The 20,486-nt window shown below is 26.6% G+C and overlaps 1 protein-coding gene across 1 annotated transcript; it reads right to left on the reverse strand.

Annotated features, from left to right (window-relative positions):
- Positions 1 to 3,086, reverse strand: LOC137837853 (uncharacterized). Its single transcript, XM_068647003.2, has 2 exons — positions 1,034 to 3,086; positions 1 to 291 (listed from the first exon to the last, which is right to left on the reverse strand). Exon 1 carries the CDS (start codon positions 2,030 to 2,032, stop codon positions 1,085 to 1,087), a length of 948 nt encoding a protein of 315 aa, XP_068503104.2. The 5' UTR covers positions 2,033 to 3,086; the 3' UTR covers positions 1 to 291; positions 1,034 to 1,084.
- Positions 3,087 to 20,486: the final 17,400 nt, after the last annotated feature.

Consider the following 20,486-nt stretch of genomic DNA (forward strand, 5'->3'; position numbering starts at 1 on the left):
TTTCTCACTCAACAAGTATTTTAAAGCTGAATTCATTGGTAAATTATTAGGTCTGCATAAAATAATGCTACCTAGGTCCAAACTACACAATCAATACACACATTATGTGATATAGGAAAAACTAAACTTCTGAATGGTTTAAAGGATCTAGAGCAAAGAAAGAGCACAACAGATTTGGGAGAAACTAACTTATGGCCACTATGTCTCAAGAAACTTGAAAAGTACACCATGTCTGATACTTGTCCTGGCTTCTTCACAGTCTCAGCAGCAAAAATATGTACACAGCAAGTCCTGCCAAGGGGAGAAGAAAGAGTCAACATACAGAAACCGACAATTCGAACTTATATATGTGGGATTTATATATATATATAAATATATATATATATATATATATATATATATATATATATATATATATATATATATATATATATATATACTACGTACTAATAATGTAGATTATAATTTTTCTACTCTTCAATCAAGTGTTTGGTAGGTGGAACAGTCTAATCAAAGCTAGATTCATTTAATTGCACTAACTACTACTTATGTTTCGCCAGGTGTTGAATGCCTAATGCGTCAAGAATATAATTAGATGCCATAGATATCTGCACTATGGAATAACAGTGTCACTTTTTCAGTCACAAAAATACATATTTGTGTATATAAGAAGCTCTACATAATCCTTCCTGAGGTCATACCTCGTAGAAAAAAGGATAAAAAGTTCAACAAACATTTGATTATGTTTAATTTAGATATAAAGAGATTCCACACGAAAGTGCTGTATTTAACTACTATTACTGATCCAAACACTAATATGGGAACAGTTGTCATCTAGCACATGACAAGACTAACCGTTCTAAAAGCATAAGTTGTAAGGCGAAAGGTTGCTGAATGGTTTAATAACAAGAAATATGTTACATATACATATGATTACAAAGGTAGCCGACAGTGAAATTCTGCATAACACATGGATTTAGTAATGTGATGACTGAATGCAATGAGAACTAAAATAGGTATATATGATAAGTACCTTCGAAATGGTCAACATACTTCCATAGATTCTCATCATTTTGCTAATTTTTCACTGTGACTGGGGAAAAAGACGGCGATTTACCATGTCCTTGAGACGCTGGATAGATTCCAGCCTCTGCAGCTTCATTTGATGGTTGAACTTCTTAATGAAGGCTTCGGCCCTGCGATTCAGTTCCTCTAGACTCATGGATTTATCTCTTCTCAAGGAAGCTCTATCGTTGAAAGTGTCTGACTTTTTGAGCTCCTTCTTAGCCCAAGCCACAGGGTCATTATCATCATCATCATCACCCTCCCCATTGCGACCAAATGGCTCTGCCTTGGCAATCCTTGCGCCCCATGTCTCACTCTTCTTCAGCTGTGGCCTAATCGTTTTCCCCTGCCCCTCCATGATAGCCTTCCACGTGGCTTCCAGTGTGTCATCACCATCGGAATCCGGCAATAAATAATCATTGGTGCAATTTTCTGGCAAAGGGTGGAGCATGAATTTGTCACGGGACAACAAATCAGTCTGTTCAGCCACCTTTTGTTCTTGCTCTTGCTTTTTCTCTTGCTCTTGTTGTTTTTGTTCTTCTTCAACCTCCTTTTCTTCTTCCTTGGGTTCATTTGTTTGGCTCTCTGGATCGGTTGGGTGGTTGGCAGTGTCTGAAATGGTGGTGGTTGCGTGCTTAGGATCAAAGGGTGCAGGAGAGTCAGAGAAGAATTTGGGGTGGCTATTGCCTTTGGGGTGGAAGTTGGAGGAAGCTGCAATGATGATGATGATGAAGTTGACAATGATGTAAAGGAATGGAAGTGTTAGCCAGCTTCTAACTGAGACCCAAAATTGAGGAAGAGTGGAGAGAAGAAGGTGGAATGTGTATGGGACTACTGCCACTTTAAACAAAACAAGAGAGGAGACAAACCCCATGGACATGAGCACAAGCTTTGCAGCCCACATGGCTGTTTCAAATCTGTTAGATTTGCGAGAAGATGGTTTTTGAAAAAGATCCATCGCTGACATGTTGCAGGCAGAACTACTAATAATAACTCTTCCCAACAACACGCAGATTTAAAAGAACAAAGCAAAAGAAAGAACTCTTCCGCTTAGAAAAATGAGAAGAATAAGACCCAGAAACAAAAACTTCTAGGTGGGTGGGGGATTTTAGCAACTAGTACATAAACATGAACAAGCACCAGTTCTTCAGAGGAAAAACAAGAGACAGGAGCTTTTTTGAAACTGAGGTTTGTGTATGAAAACCAAATTCTGAAAGATTTTCATCAGGAGTTAATTAAGAAGGAGACAAGAAGAAGCAAGGTTTGTGGTGAATTACCGTGGATCCTTGAAAGGTGATGAAACAGAAGAGAAAGGAACAGAAACAAAGGAAGTGAAAGAAAGAAAAAAAAGTGAACACAATGTATTGAGACGAAGCTGTGCAGAAGTTGAGTCCACTCTAGTCTCTAGAGTACAAAGAAAGAAAGGGTTTTAAAGAAAGAGAGCTTTCAAATTTCACTGTTTCAGGTGCTGTAGTTAGCAGCAGAGGCAACAAAAATTCCATTAGTACTGGGTAGGCAGGGTGGTCATAGAGTAGTAGAGGACCACATGAACAACATCTCTCTAAGAACCTCTCTTACTCATATACTCATTTTCCATTCCCAACCAAACACACTGTTTGATGAATTCCCCACCGTCAGATTCTTCAACAATAGTTCAAAGGGTATTCGAAAAATGATAAATTTTGCACTCTCCCCTTCACTCATTGCTATATAGCAGGTGCTAGCGACAGAACCACCGAAACTTTAACTATTGTTTGTGAAAAAAAAAACCGAAATGTTTGGATATATTTTCAGATTTGAAATGTCAAGAAAAAGTAAACGGTTGAATTTGGGTGGAAATGGTTCTGGTTTTATTAGTTAATTAACCCTAATTAGGTTGGTTGTTAGCAAGGTTTAGTTTATTTTAAGAAATCTAAGCAATATTTGATGGATTAAAGTGGTAGCTGTATTGAGCGGCGGTGGGCAGAATTTGCGGAGAGGGTGATTACAACTTTTGGCACCACTAAGTTAAAGGTGCTCTCAACTAACCATAAGAGTATATGCTCCATCTATATCATTCTTCTCTTTCTTCAATTAAATTTACAACAGTTTTAACATTTAATCGTCTAATACTATAATAAATTCATTTGATTTCAAGTTAGCTTACACTATCCAATTCAATTATAAATTCAGTAAAACACTATTCAAAACTTATCGATAAATAATAAAAATTAACAATAATAATAAAATATACACAAAATTAAATTGAGATGCTTCTAGAAGAATATATAATAGACAATAGAAAAGAATGATCAAGATTAACAGTTTGAGTCTTTCATCAAAGAATTATTTATGAATTGGTATATATATATATATATATATATATATATATATATATATATATATATATATATATATATATATATATATATTCAATCTTTAATTAAAATAAAATTGACCCAATATACGTCAATTAAATTAATATAATCTAATTAATAAAACATGAAATCATTAGTTTATTCATTATTTTTTAGTTTTTTTGCCACTTAGAATTGAACAAATAAAAAATTATTAAGAATAGTACAAACTAAACAAGATTTTCAATTAAAGAATATAATTAAATTATCAAAATTCTTTTAAAAAATTCAATAATAAAAATTAGAGGTAAAAGATATTAGACTGTCTAGAAGATATTGAACAATCTAGGGCATTCTGTTACAGATATTGATGCCTAATTACATTTTTAATTATGAAAAAATTAATAACATTGATTATGTAAAAATTAATTATATTATCATGGTTTCTGATCATATTAATAATTCTCCTACATGTATTATATATTGCATATTTTTTTTTGGCAAACACATTAAAGTGTCCCATCTGTGGCAATCTATTGCTAGAAATATTTTACGAGTCTGAAATTGTCGAATTTTATTTTGTCTAAAGAAATAAAAAATTAAATTGCTTTATCCCAACAAACACATTCAAAAAAAAATTCAAACAGTCAAATCATCCTTAAATATTAATATGTTTCGTCCAAACACAGTCTTAGCATTCTCATCTTTTGAATTATTTACTTTGTTACAACAAGCAAGATTTTGAATTTATTACACCAATAACATTGTAAAAATTAAAAACGGACAAATTAGTATCTTTCAATTGTTGATTTTTTATTTATTTTATTCTTCAAATTGTTGATTGAATTTTTTTAGTACTCAATTACATTTTTTTAAATCACTATTTGTCATTAAATAAAATTTATATATGTGTTCTTAAATAAATAAATAAATAAAACGAGACCCACATTATTAAGTCAACAACACATGAGTTTTACTAAACAATAAGAAATATTGTTAGATTGTTCATATAGTTGTATATCCAATTTCACTAGGATTTTAACCCTAGATTGTTCATAGTTAATACAAGAAAAACACAAGTGGCAAAACCACAAAAACTCAATAAGATCTCTTGCAATTAATATTATATTTTACCACTAAATTTTCCATAATATGATATGTTTGTTCCACCATAAGCCATGCAATTAAGTGATTATCTATGACAGAGTCATAAACAGTCATCAATCAACAACATGGATTCTAAGAAAAAAAATATCTTTTCAAAATACAAAAATAAATAAATATCTTCACTTACTTTGCATGGTAAGATAAGTTTCATTGACTTTTTCCTTTTGATACAATCGCTTTTGATTAAAAAATGAACAAAAGATCAATGAAATTAGTTAGACCAATTTTAAAAAAGAACTTTTTGTTAAAAAGTAATAAACTGAATTTTCAAAATGTAAAAAATATCATAAAAGAACTTTCTCACAGACATTATTCAAACACTCCCCATCATACTATGTGATAATTTTGACGTTTGATTTTTTTAAGTAATGAAATTGAACATATGACTTGTTTCTATGATAATTTTTAGGGTTTTCTTTCTCGATGACGATACTGAAAGTTGATTTGTATCAACATGATATGAACATAAATATATACAAAGGTTGGTTGTAATTATCTCTCACATTTCCTAAAATAATTGAGTCAAACATACAAATTTCTTTTTCCTGGTTTTCTCAATTAAGTTCTCATCAACAATCATTCCATTTTTCTGATTTTTTTAAAGTATATTAACAATTTTACAACAACTAAAAATAAAATTATTTTATAATATATAAATATATACCAATCTCATTTGTTGATTTTATAAAATTGAATTAAATTTAAAGTAAATTTTATATTAAAATTATTTATTATTTATCTTAGTGTAGTGTCAATTTGTTGATCTTATTAACACTACACGAAAATCATGAAATATAAATTAATTTTTAGAAAGAAAAAATAATTAGTTGTTATAGTAACTAAATTAGAGACTATTTTATAGACTAAAAAAAATTGGTTTCTAAATTAGTTTGTATTATTGTTAAATAGTTTCTAAATTGGTATCTAATTAGTTTTAACTACCAATTATTTAGATTCTAAATTTGGTAGCAAAAACCTTGGTGGCTAATTAGATACCAATTTAGAAACCATTTAACAATAATAAAAATTAATTTAGAAACCAAATTTTTTTTAGTCTCTAAAATAGTTTTTAATTTAGTCACTATAACTACTAATTATTTTTTGTTTCTAAAAATTGGTTTTTATTTCATTTTCTTGTAGTGTAAATTATTTTTTTTATAGCTATAAGTGGGATGCAAAACTAAAGTATGATCATATATGTTGAAATATTAATAGTCACTTGTCAATTAACTCCTAAACATGTTTTTGATCTTTCTATTCCATTTCCCATTTATGAACCAATTAGAGTCAACTGAAGGGTACAATGCAAATATTATTAGATGAGATTCCAAATTCAAACATTGGTACCATTATTGTACACTACAAAAGCTATAATTGAGTAATAATTTACAAATGTGGATGAAGAAGCTATTTTGATTTTGTGATCAATCCATCACCTTACAGAGTACACCTAGATAATAGCAGAGAGGACAACCTTAATAAAGGAAATCACCACCAAGCTGCAGCATTGCAAGTTGCAACACGCCTGTATGCAATATCAATATCTATGCATTTATGTGCATAGAATCTAGTCAATATTTTGGCTAAGAGAAATAACAAACACACTGCTCCTCACTTAATTTTTATTGTTAAAGTGATAGTATGTACACACAAGCATCCAACTATTAAAAAAGTCATCTAAAAAATTAATTATTAACTCGCCGAGTGGTTGAGAACTACGAAGTTCGGACACTCCTCTTAAATGGCGTGTCGGTGTCCGATACTCGTATCAGACAACGACACTCGTATGAGAACTACGAAGTTCGGACACTCCTCTTAAATGGCGTGTCGGTGTCCGATACTCGTATCAGACAACGACACTCGTATAACACCTGTAAGACACGTATCTGTAAAGTGTCCAATTCAAAAAGTATTTGTTAGATTTCTTACAATTCTAGTACGTTCTAACACAATTTTAAAAATGAAAAATACATTAATTTTCTCAAAATTCAAACTTTATTGTATAAGTTATCATTATGATTATAAAAATAAAAAACAAATCTTTGTGAACGAGTTATGAAAAACATTGTTCTGTTCCAAAAAATAATCTGAAACATATTTGTGCACATAAATCTTTATTGTCAATTTATATTATTTATAGTTATATAATATATAGATACATGTTTCCATATCCTACATTTTAAAGATTTTACGTATCTCCATATCCGTATCAGTATCTGTGTCAATGTCCGTGCTACATAGGTACATAGGATGAGAGTTCAGTGATATCTCGATTTCTCAACACACTTTAGTGTTTCCTAAAAAATATATGTAAAAATTATTGTCGAGTGATTGATACTTTGTTAATATCTTAGTATATTTTGATACACTTTGTAGTTTTTCAATAGAGTGTAAAGATTCTTGACAATATTAAAAAAAATAAAAAATATCTATAAACTAAGATTAAAGTTAAAATGACAATTAAATCTGATTTAACTATTCGTACAATCAAAACTCAACACAACTACCATTAGTAGTAAGTGGACAATCTAAAGTAAAATATAATGAAATTCTAATCTTAAACTAATATTTTTATTAAGATTAAGAAGAATCTCGATCCTAAAAAATAATTTTAAAAAAAACTTCAATATTTTACTTGACATTTTATTTGAAACCTAAATATCTTGTAATATGGTTTCTCTTGAAAGACCTAAACCTATTATTTAAAAGAAAGTATTGATATATTGGAGTTGAACAGTAACTTAGTTTGTTGGCAGTGAGTGAGAGTAGTATCTTGCATGATTGTGGAATGGGGTCAGTTGTCTTACCCTAGGGAACCAGCCACTCACCGACTCACCTCAACTTGTTTCTACACACCTTTTCTCTCTCTCTTCCTCTTTCGTAGCTTAAATGTCTGCTAATCATAACCACAACTATCTGCACCACCCTTTTTCTTAAACCAAACTTTGATAATAATCATAACAACAACTATACTACACCTTTTTCTTCAACCTCAGTTTTCAAATGTGAGGAACAAACAGTACCAAAATCATCTCACATTACCAAGTGCCAACTCTACACCTTCTTTCCTTTCCTTCATGATACTAACAAGATGTCAACTTTTACATCAATCAATTACTGTCACTCACTTCTCACCCCTTTCTCCTCTTTATTCTGTGTCATACTTCACTCACTTTCTTTCTCTCAATCTATTTTTTTTTTTATCTTTTTATAGTTTTTCTTCTCTTTTTATAGTTTTTCTTTCATGTGTTCTTTTTAGTAACTTCTTTCATGTATATTTTTTTACTTTAAGGCTATTTTTTACAAACCAATTTTAGTTTTGAATCTTTTGTAGATACTAATAATTTGTTGATTTAAGTGAAACTCAAGAGGTTGCTTGATCTTTTCTAAAAAAAGTTATAAATTCAGGATTCTATTGATGGAAAAAATATAATTGGAAAATATCTCATTCGATAAAAATAATATTGAGAAAGAATTAAATAAATAAGTAATATGAAGTATTCTTTAAATATTCCAACCCATATATATAAAAAAAGAAGGCTAGGCGGAATAGATATGCAATTCCTATAAACCCACATTTGAGAACTCTATTATTGTGTTTTGACCTAGTGATCACAAGAAGAATTCTGGTTTTATTAAAGGATTCTTCATCCATGACCATAAATAGATAAGTTCTTTATTTGGGGTTCAATGCAATTGAATTTACCCCATGTGATTGCTATTCTTCTTTTTCAATGTTTAATGTTTGTGATGACCCAATTAGAAAATTGGCCTAATTGTATGATTCTGTATAATTGCATGATTATATAACTTCAATCATAATTAGAAATTTATTTTGAGTTATAAATTAGAGAAGACAATCAATATTTTTATGTCTAGATATATGATAAAGAAGTTTGGTCACGACTAGAATTTTTTTATTTTTTTTTAAATGCAAGGTACTTTGGCTATACTCATTCAGAAAATTCAAAGTGGAATAAAGGGACTTGGATTATTGTGCCGAAGGGATCATTAATGTTTAGGATTGTGTCTATAGAGAGGAATTTTTTATGGGGTTAGAGTTTGAAGGGAGAAAATTGTCTGAGTGTCTTGGGACAAGGTGTGCGAGTCTCAGAAAGCAAGTGGTCTTAGCATACTTAATATTAGGCTCTTTAATGTGTCCTTGTTGGTGAAATGGATATGGTGTCTGAGTCTGATTAAGGAAGGGCTTTGGAAGAAAATTCTAGAGTCTAAATATGGTGGTTGGAGAAGTTTAAAAGAGCAAAAGTTACGTAATTCAGAGACGTAACTCAGACTCTCTCTGATGGAGAGATATGAAGGAGGTCTAGAAGCTGGAGGTTTGAGAAGGTCTTTTAAAGGCCGCTTAAGGTGAGAGGTTGGTAACGGGAAAGAATTATTTTTCTGAGAAAATAATTGGTTGGGTTCTGACACTCTGAAAAGTAGATTCTCAAGGTTTTTCTGACTATCAGTAACCAAATATGCTAAGTTTTTTCTTACTTATCACTTTGTTACTTGTGTCTTGCTAAAAGATTAACTAACAAGTAATATACTCTATTTTCTCTAATATTTTCGAGTTTTTTTTAAGAAAAAAAAACTTGTTAAAATTATTATTCTTTTAACATGGTCGTGTGCTAAATTCATTATTAAATGTCACACGGTTTAGTTGCTATCAGTCAAAAAGTGTTAGTTTTTATTACATCTATAAATTTTAATTCTAATAAATACTATTGTTAGAATTTGGTGTTGGAAATCTCACGTCCTAAATCCTAAGCATTTCACAGTACCGTAAACTTTATATTGTAAGTTGAAATTTTATAAGGTTGAGTTTGACTTAAATATGATATCAAAGTCATCTAGAACCTATTCTAACAAGAATCTGTTGACCTTATCAGGTCACTTACTATCGGATCATGGGTTATCCATAAATATATAGTCTTATGCACAAATTGACAGGTCTTACCATTATAATGTGTTGGAGATCTCATCGATTAGAAATAAAAACATTTCATATAAATAATTGCAAATCTCAGCTTATAAGTGAGTTTTATAAGATTGAGTTAACTTTAAATTCATACTGGACATACAATTACGTAAATTCAATAATTCAAATTTCAATTCTCATAAGTTAATTTACTTAAACCGCTTAATGTGTATACACTTTTGTTTTTAAATTAATTCGTTTTTTATTAACATGATTAATGTCAACACACATTTTCTTTCTTTTTTTTTTCTAGTGGAAAGAGTGATTATATGGCTCAATTCCCTATCTAGCACCATTTACACTTTTATTTCCCTATCTAGCACTCTTTTGCTTTTATTTCCCTATCTAGCACTCTTTTGTTTTTATTTCCCTATTTAGCACTCTTTTATTTTTTATTTCCCTATCTAGCACCATTTCAAAAATAAATAAAAAATAAAAAATTATTTTTTTTTTATAATTTTAATTTTGAATATATTAAAAAACAAGTATTTTTAATGTTTAAAATGTTAGAAATATAATTAATGAATAAATAAATGAGTTTTTACAAAATAAAAATAAAAAAGTAATAAATTAAAAATGTTTAGTTTAAATTTTTTTTAAGAATGAAGAAAATAAAAAATTAAACTCTACAACATCATAAAAGTTGAATTTATAAACATAAATTAGTATTTATTTTTGTTATTATTGATAGTGTAATCATGTTAATTTCAAATAAAAAATGCAGGACATAATTATAAAAAAAATCAAAGTCAATTAGTATTAATTAATATTGAACGCAGAAATAATATTGAAGTGTCTATCTACCCTAAATGCAAAATCCTAAAAAAAAACTAATGCAATTGCTACACTTAATGCTTAAAAAGAAGAAAAAAAATGTAAAAATAAATATATATAGAAAATAAAAACAGCAACATTGCAACAGATCTTTCATGTTATGAAACACTATTTGATGGAACTCATAAATGAAGAGTATTGGTCTGCATACACTGGTCAAATACTATGTCCAAGTCCTGACATGAAAATAACCTCAAAGGGAAGACCTAAATCAAGTCGAATAAAAACTGATATGAACATAAGAGAACAACATAATTGAACAAAAAATGTTCATATTGTCAAACATCACAACACACAAAAAGAACATGTCTCAATATTATTGAATTGTGCACTTCTCGTCATTAATTATTACCATTGAAGAAAATATTAAATGAATGATCATCTTTCATTTATTTTTCTTTTTATGATCAACATCTACTTATTTAGTATCGTCTTATATCTCTTATCTTTATCTTGTTTGGATTTTTTTTTTATATTTGGTATATTTATCTTATTTTGTTTTGCCTTTATTTTATATTTTATATCTTATATGTTTTTAGTTATTATTTTTTTCTGCCATTGTTTATTTATTTTTATTTTTTGTTTTTATTTTATTATTGTTGTTTTTATTTTCTATACTTATTTATTTTTGAATTTTTTTTCTTCTCATTTTTAAGCATTAAGTGTATCATTTGCATTAGTTTTTTTTTTAGGATTTTGCATTTAGGGTAGACACTTCAATATTATTTGTGTGTCCACTATTAATTAATACTAATTGACTTTGTTTTTTTTATAATTATGTCCTGTATTTTTTTACTTTAAATTAACATGATTACTTCATCAATAATAATAAAAATAAATACTAATTTATGTTTATAGATTCAACTTTTATGTTGTTGTAGGGTTTAATTTCTTATTTTCTTCATTCTTAAAAAAATAATTTTAAACTAAATATTTTTAATTTATTACTTTTTTTTATTTTGTAAAAAATCATTTCTTTATTTATTAATTATATTTCTAACTATTTTAAACATTAAAAATACTTATTTTTTAATGCATTTAAAATTAAAATTATCAAAATAATAATAATTATTTATTTATTTATTTATTTTTGAAATGGTGCTAGATAGGGAAATAAAAAATAAAAGGGTGCTAAATAGGGAAATAAAAACAAAAGGGTGCTAGATAGGGAAATAAAATCAAAAGGGTGCTAGTTAGGAAAATAAAAGTGTAAATGGTGCTAGATAGGGAATTTATCCTGATTATATTTCCTTCAGGAATAAAAAAAAATGCACCGAATTATTGAAGTTAAAAGAAAATTAACACTTAAAACATCATTATTTAATGTGTAAGTATTAGTTTGTCGATAAAGTGAAAGAAATAATATTTACCATATTTTGAATAATAATTTAAGTATTTAACAAATTATATCTAAATTATTATGTCTACCAAATAATATCTTGGAATACAGAGAGAGTTAAATGTACGATTAATGAGTTGTCAAAAACATTTCTCTCAAGAAACTTAAACAGTATGTTAGGATATGCATTATTTCATGTTTTCTAATAGAAATACGTTAGGTGCACATACATTGTTTTATTCCATTAATTGAACTATCAAAAATAATTATAACTTTGAATATTTAAAGTTAAGTTCATCCATACAAATATTCATCAAATTAAATGTATACATTTTAATAGCTTCTACATCTACAGTACAGAAGAAGCTTCTGCAACTAATTTATGTAAATGGAATATTTGAAGAGCTAAAGAAAAATTGGTGCCTAGAAATAATTAAGGTTAATTCAGTATGAAAATAACGACTATTATTTTCTCAAAAAGAACACAAACTTAAAAATTTAGTCTCTGTAAAAAATAAAAAAATTACGTTTTATGGGACTATATTTTTAAAAGAAAAAAAAGAAGCTCAAACTCATGTATGATTATGAAAGTGTTTTATTATTAAATTTAAAAACTAAGAACTAATTTGACATTAGATTGTATATTAATAAGATTATAATCTGATATTAATTAAATGATTAAGATTAGATATCACTTGCTTTTTAAATGGTATATTGTTTATTTTTTATATTAAAATATTATTTCTAACTTAATCTTATAAAATTGAATAAAGTTTACGTCCATTTATATATTTATATATTATGAATCGATCTTATTTCAGTTTACATGTGATTTCTATTATACTCTCTTCATTGGGTGTGAGATTATATATTTATGGATAATTTAAAAACGACAATGTGTGATATGATAAATTCAATAAACTCACAACTAAATATATTTTAAATGACTCTAATATCATATTTAATATCATATTGATGATTAAATTTTAAATCTAATTCATTCTTACAAAATCGAATAACAGAAAATAAAATTTACATTGATTTATATATATATATATATAAATTTATATATATATATACATATATATATATATAAATTTATCTTACTTATGTGTGTGATTTTTAACATATTAACAAAATTAGTTTATTAAAAAATTAAATTATGGGTTATTTATGACCAAAATAGTAGTATATCTAAAGAAACAATTACAGTAAAATAAAACTCTATAACACAGTATACATAAACGAAAGAAGAAAAAGAAAGGAAAATGTGTACGGAACTACCAAAGAGATCTAGTGATAGGACGAACAAAAAAGTTGAATAGATATCACGAGAGTTTCAAACAAAACCAATCATGCTTCATTTTGACAAAGAAAAACTCCTTCTAAATGTCAAACTTCAAAGACCATTTATGTGAAGCACTGTTTGAAAACTGATAAATGCCTAAATCACACGAATTATTGCACACATATATAATAGGGTTGGATCAAAAGCCAAAGAATTGGGGAGAACAACTTGCACTTTTTTTTTTGTTTTTGGAAAAAGTGTCCCTAATTATTTCAATGATTGGTGAAAAAGGAAAAGAATAAAAATTATGCAGAGAAAGGGTGGTTAATCCCTGCACGGGATTCCAATTTGATGCTAGGTATAATAATAAATAGTGGATTCAACTGCGATCAATGATTTAACTTTGCATTGGAAAGTTCTATTCAATCTATAGCATAGTGCAACCACTGCATAGGGATTCATAAAGAACATGATTAAGTTGGTGCATCCAATTCTTATAATATATTTAATTTAATTGTATTCTTTCTGAGAAAGCATCCAAGAAATTGAGGTGCCATTAGGGAGCTATTAAGTAGGGATGCCAATATGAGTTTTCTATTTCATCAATTTGTTGGGTCACAGGATGATTTAAACATAAATTTCATAATTTATGAATTAAAATTAATGTATTTTATATTAAATTTCATTTTAATTTTTTATATATTATTTGATTTATCGAAGTATTGCTAATATTTATTTATTTTTATTTTGTTAGACATTAAATTTAATTTTTTATTAAAATATTAAAATTTGATATAATAAAAGAAAAACTTAAAAAGTGACGGATGAGCGTGTTAACCCATCCTGTAACGCACAAATTACTAATTTCAGTTCTTTATCGACTAACATGTCTTGTTCTGCTTTTGACGGACCAATGACAAATCAGATAAGTCTGTTTTACCATACTAATCCTAAATTCCAATGTTATTTATATTTTTATATACAAGTACAAACAAATTTATATTTTTTTTAATGGTTTTTTCTTCCTAAGGTACTTTATTTAAACTTTTAATATTATTTTATTTATAATAAATATTTGTTATTTATGAGGAATTTAAAATTGTGATGGAAAATTTGTTAATAATCATGTTGAAAAAATTAATTTCTTTTTCATATTAAAATTAATTTGATGGATCCGAAGTTAATTATGTGAAGCATATGAGATAAATTTATTTTATACTTAAATGCGTTACTTTATATATATTTTTAGTTCATTACGTTAGGTTGTTGAAAAGATATATTAACGGAGATTGATAATGAACCATAGAATAATTTATACAAAATTATCATATCAACTTAAAAATAAAATAAGAAACATTAATAATCCAAAACCTTATAATGAATTACTAGGTAATAGCTAAATTCATTTTATTATTTGTCAATCTAAATACAAAAGGAGATAAGATTTTGAAGAATGACTTATGAGCATTTCTTGCTTCTTAACTTCTTGTTTCTTCTTTTGAAATTCCTTCTTTTTGAGTTTACTACAATTATTGACCAAATTGTTAAATAGCTAAAAGTTACTTCTACTCTACACCTAACTTTTGTATTACATAAGTATAGTGGTTTTTTTTTTATGAATTTGACCTCCAAACGTTTAATAACGTGGACTTAGTTTTTTTTTCATGAGAATTGATTAGTTTTTAAAATTAGAAAGGATTAAATCACAAAATTAATTGATTTTTTTTTTTAAATTAGAAAGAGTTATATCACAAAAACTTTAAGTTTATAAATAATATAAAGACATAAATTAAGTTTTAAGTGATAAATTTAAGTATTTTTAATATTAAGTTTTTATTAAAAAATCATTTTATTGAGTGCTTGAATATATTTTATTCTAAGTATTTTTAGTTGAATTTTTATTATTTTTTATTGAATATTCAAAATATATATTATGTATTTTCCTTTAAGTACTCCAATACTCTTGTTTTTCATTTTTAACTTATTCATCAACTCATTCTTTCTCTTTCTAATCTCACCCAACTTGTTAGTCAATTTGTTTCTTTTCCCTCCAACAATGAGATAACCAACATGTTAGAGAAATTTAGAGATGAAAAATATGAGTTAATTGACAAATTGGATAAAGAAAGATAGAAATAATTAGGGATGACAAAACTGGTCAGTCTCACATGTTTTGGCCCGATCCATCATTGGCCCGTCAAAAACGGGATGGGGTGGGTTGACCCATCAAAGTGATACAGGTGGAAATTAATAATTCGCCCTGTCAAATGGTGGGTTGGCGGGCTGACCCGTCATTTTTTGAATTTTTTTCTTTTTTTTTTTGTAATTTTGTAATTTTAGATTTATTTACTTGGTTGTAGTAATTAATATCATTTTTTTTGGACAGTAAAAATGCAAAGAAGAATAATAGAATTGAATAAAACTTTAATATTTTAATAAAAGAATGTTTAATACCTAACAAAATAAAGTAAATATCAACAATATTTCGATAAATCAAATGATTTATAAAGAAATTAATATAAATATAGTTTTATATAAAACATTGATCACCATCAATTTTAGTTTCAAAAGTTTGAGATTCTTCTTTAAAAGTAACAAAAATAAATAAGGTTGTCCTGCCTACCTTTGGTCCACCAGATTGAAGGATTAGACAAATCAAGCCAATACGAGTTGGTAGGTTCAAAAAGTTAATTCACTTTATCATCCTTAGAAATAATAATTATATCATCGTGTTGATGATAAAATCAAAAGACATAATAACATAAAAATATATTTTAAACATCTTAAGATAAAATCAATTAAAATATTCAAATTTATTAAATAACTAAGATAATTAAGTCTTACATAAAAGTATATAACAACATTTTCACTTTTAACTGAAAATTTTTATTATTATTTACATGATACTTTTATAACAATATTTTGTAAATTTTTATCATGTCAATAATTTTGTGACACTTGTTTTTAAGAAGTTTCACAAATGTAATTCCATGTATGTGCATATCATTTCGAGGCAAGTGCTTCAAAAGTCCAAGTGTGTATTTATTTAGTTTTGTGTTGAGAAGAATCCAACATAAGTTTTGGAAGCAATTAATCGTAGTTTTTCATTGGAGTGCTTTCGTGTTCATAAAAAAACTAAACAAACTATAAAGTATGAATGATTGCACTGTGCATATGCCTTCCACTATCCATTTAAGAAATTTTGTGTTTAAATATATAAATCAGTAACAAAGTCAATTACATTAATTATCAACAATTTTGTCGTCAATCGTTTGTTTTATCATTAAAAAAATTTATCCCATCTCTTTGTAAAAAAATACACTCAAATTAGGCAATTGCTTCTTTGTAAATAAACATTATAAAAGAATTCGTGTATGTATTCGATCATAATATATACAATCTGGGAATAGATTTACCATTTAGCCTAGCTCAAATATAAATTACAAAAAGGGTTAAATATATTTTTTTTATATTTTTTTATGTTTACACAAAATTAGTTTTTTTTTTCCTAATTTAAATTTTAGACCTTAAGGAAATTATTGTAATGGATCATGAGAATGTTAAATAGATTTTCAGTATGAACTAACACTACAAGAAAATCATGAAATAGAAACTAATTTGTAAAAACCAAAATAATTAGTTGCAATAGTAACTAAATTGGAGACCATTTTAGAAACTAATAAAAATTGATTTTTAAATTAGTTTCTATTATTGTCAAATAGTTTCTAAATTGGTATCTAATTAGCAACCAAGGTTTTAACTATCAATTATTTAGTTTCTAAATTTGGTAGCAAAAATTTTAGTTGCTAATTAGATGTCAATTTAGAAACTATTTAACAATAATAGAAACTAATTTAGAAACCAATTTTTTTTTTTTCTAAAATGTTTCTAATTTAATTACTCTTGCAACTAATTATTTTAGTCTCTAAAAATTGATTTTTATTTTATTATTTTTTTGTAGTGTAAGATGTTAAAATATTTTATATGAACTCATTGTTATCGTAGATGTTATAATATTATAATACCCTGAAAATTTGAAGTTGTTTTGTTAGTTAAGAAAAAAACTGATAAAAACACATTCCAATAATTTTTGTACTACAAATATTAAAAAAAATCTAAAAATATTAAAAAAAAAAAAAAAAACCTAAAGTTTGGATTAAGGAGGAAAACTACTTTTGCACACGAAAACATATATTTAACCCATTAAAAAATAAATTTAATTTGAATGCATATCTCAGTTATAGTTTGAACGATTCAAACTTATTGAATATGAACTAATTAAACACAACTTTTTGGTAATACTTAAAGGCAAAAGATTGATTGAGTGAGTCAGAGACACTTGACACATATAAAAGTGTGAATTTAATATTATGAAGCATTGGGCTATGATTAAAGATAAGTATATCCTAATTAAGTAAGTAGAATAGTGTATGATCTACTATTAATCCATAGTCAAATATCTCTTAATACCGACATTAAAGTAACAACAAATACCATGCATTCTACTTGCTATCTGTCATCATCACTGCCAATTTTATTCAAACCCAGAATCATTATAAAATTAAGACTCAACAAGCTTCCATGTTAATAAAATATAGAAATGGAAGTGCCAAAGAGAAAAAGGACAGCTTAATACATATAGAGAAGTTCTTATGCAGATTCTTTAATTAACTACTTTTTGCATAGCTTTTAATTATTCACTAATCGTAATTACAATACTAATTAAACTATTCTGCATAAAAGTTAGGAAAATAATTGTTTACTATTTTCCCAAAGGAGTTTTTTATTCACCAAAAATAATTTTTTTGTTCATGATAAACTGCTTATAGTATAGTGTGCAATGATCATGTTAACCTAGAACTGTTTTGATTTTCACTATTCATTCGTACTATTATAAATTAAAATATATAATGTCAATATTTTCAGTGCATAAGTTTTTCTCTTTTTTTTCATTACATATTTTCAATATTGTTATGGGGATTATTTTTTGACTTACACATTTCATTTTCCAATTTTATTTTTATAATATTAAAATATAATAAATTTAACGATTATTTATTTTAATTAAATTTTGAATTTTAAAATATTTAGAGAATTTTGAATTTAAAAAAAAAATCCAATTTCTTCAAATTTTACCCTTTAAATGACTACTATTTTAAAATTCAAATAGACTTATGAATACTAATTTCGTTTATATATATATATATAATAAAATTATAATAATATTTATAAATTTACATCATATATTAATTCAATCAATTAATTAATTAATGACTAGATGTTTCCCCTAAGTCCCTTTTAAAGGTAATTTTATATAGCTACCAAGAAACTTTCTTTGAAATCATACTTTTCTTAACTGTTACTTATTTTTATAATCTATAATCTTCTTCTGTTTATATTTAAAAACTAGAGTTTAAAAATAAAAATAAAACTATATTATTCAATCAAATGTTTTTGTAAATTTAAAATTTCATTTACATATTTAGATATATTTACTTATTTTAAACTTTTACAACTAAAAAGTTATTAAATAAAAAATAATTTTAGAGAAACAAAATAATCAAGTTACTATATTAATTAAATTAAATATAATTTTAGATACTAAAAAAATTATTATCTCTAAAGTTTATTTTTATTTAATATTTTTTTATAATAATAATGATTTTAATTATTTGGTTTTATTCTCAAAAACTACACTTATTAAACTACCCTTAGTTTTATTTATTGGAGATAATATTTAAATTTAAAATTAAGAATATGCTAGAACGATGATATTAAATAAGTTTGAAATATTTATATTTCAATTCCACTAAGCATACAATCTCTTTTTCTTCTTCTTTTTAGAGCAGAAGTAAAATATGTTGGACACTGACACTAGTTTTTTATATCAATCCAAAATAAATTGAAATATTTAAGAGATACTCCAATTTTTTTTTTATATATATTTAAGAGATAATTTTTTTTTTTATAAACTATACCTCCAAAACACCTAAGACCCTGATGTGATATTCAGCATAAGTGACAATAATACAAATAATTTGACCAAGTACTTCCCTCCTCCAATAAATGTATATTATCTTGTAGATGTTGAAGGAATGGTGTTCATAACACAGAACACTATTTGTGATACTGATATATACACGAGTAGCAACTGAGAAAGTGCAGGAATTCAGTGGGAGAGTGAAAAAGGCAAAGAAAGAGTAATTGAGAAGGTAAGCATGGCGCCACTATCACAACAAAAGTGCATGCACACACATACCTTCCCTCAAAAGTCTGTGCCGTCCTCAAAAATATTCATGAGTGACCTACTTACTTATCTTGCATGCCACCCAATATATGTATATATGGATGATGATGTAGCCCTAATGTGAAGGGCAAGATGAAAAACAATATTGTTTCCAAGACTTAGGGGACCCATATAGATTTTAGTACTTGATAAAGTTAAAAATTTGAAGAACACCCTTGATTGAATGTAGCATGAATTGAAGGGTTTTGAGAGATGGATTTGGAATTGAAAGAGGCAAGACGCCGTCTAGTGGAGACCCACCAAGATGATTAGTGGCAACAACAACTCCATTCTTATTTCTTACAACAATTAACCTACCTACCTTCCTCCCTATATGTTCCCATCCATACTTTTCATTACTATCAAATTCTATTACCTACACTTAATTACAAAACCCAAGATTTTTTAGGTCATTAGGGTAGAATATCACATTCTTTTCATTCTTTCTTTGCAACTTACATTAATGATTTAGTGTATGGCATCCTTTTAGTTCTTAATTACAAGAAAAATGTTTAAGATTTGATTTAAGTGGTTTTCTAGAACATAGTTGAAAATAAAAGTAAGTTTTTAGTTCTCACACATTTAGTTAATATCAAGAGTTTCTTAATGCTTTATTTAGATTGGAAGATGAATTTGAAAAAGAGGAAAATGATGGATTTGAGAGGTAGAAGAGTGGAAAGTGAGGTTGTTTTGAATAAAGTGAAGGAAAATGAAGGAAAAAATTATGAAAGTTTGTGAATGATATGATGAGTGTTATTGATATTTTTTTAAATTGATAAAATTGTAAGATTACAATTTTTACTTTGTGGTTAAAATTAATTTAAAGCAAAATATGATTACTTATTTGTACATGAAATTCACCTGTCATTAAAACATTATTCTTGATACGATTCGTGAATTCAGTTGAAAAAAAAAATACGAATTATCTGACATAGTGGATACATGCAAAATTGTTGAAAATGAATTTTGATAGAATTAAATAAAATTGAAATAGAAATAATCATAAAAGATTTAAGCAAAATTGTAAGTTTTGTAAAACTTAATAAAATAAACCCGTATTATTCAGCGCCTAATTAATATTAAACATAAAATCGTACAATACAATATGATGAAAACAGAGAGTTAAAATACAATAGTTAAGCCAAAAAAATAATCATATGATAACAGCTATTATTCGAAAGAGTCTTGGA

Source organism: Phaseolus vulgaris, chromosome 4 (genome assembly GCF_051622355.1).
Source record: "Phaseolus vulgaris cultivar YP4 chromosome 4, ASM5162235v1, whole genome shotgun sequence".
In the NCBI taxonomy this organism is placed as follows: Eukaryota; Viridiplantae; Streptophyta; class Magnoliopsida; order Fabales; family Fabaceae; genus Phaseolus; species Phaseolus vulgaris.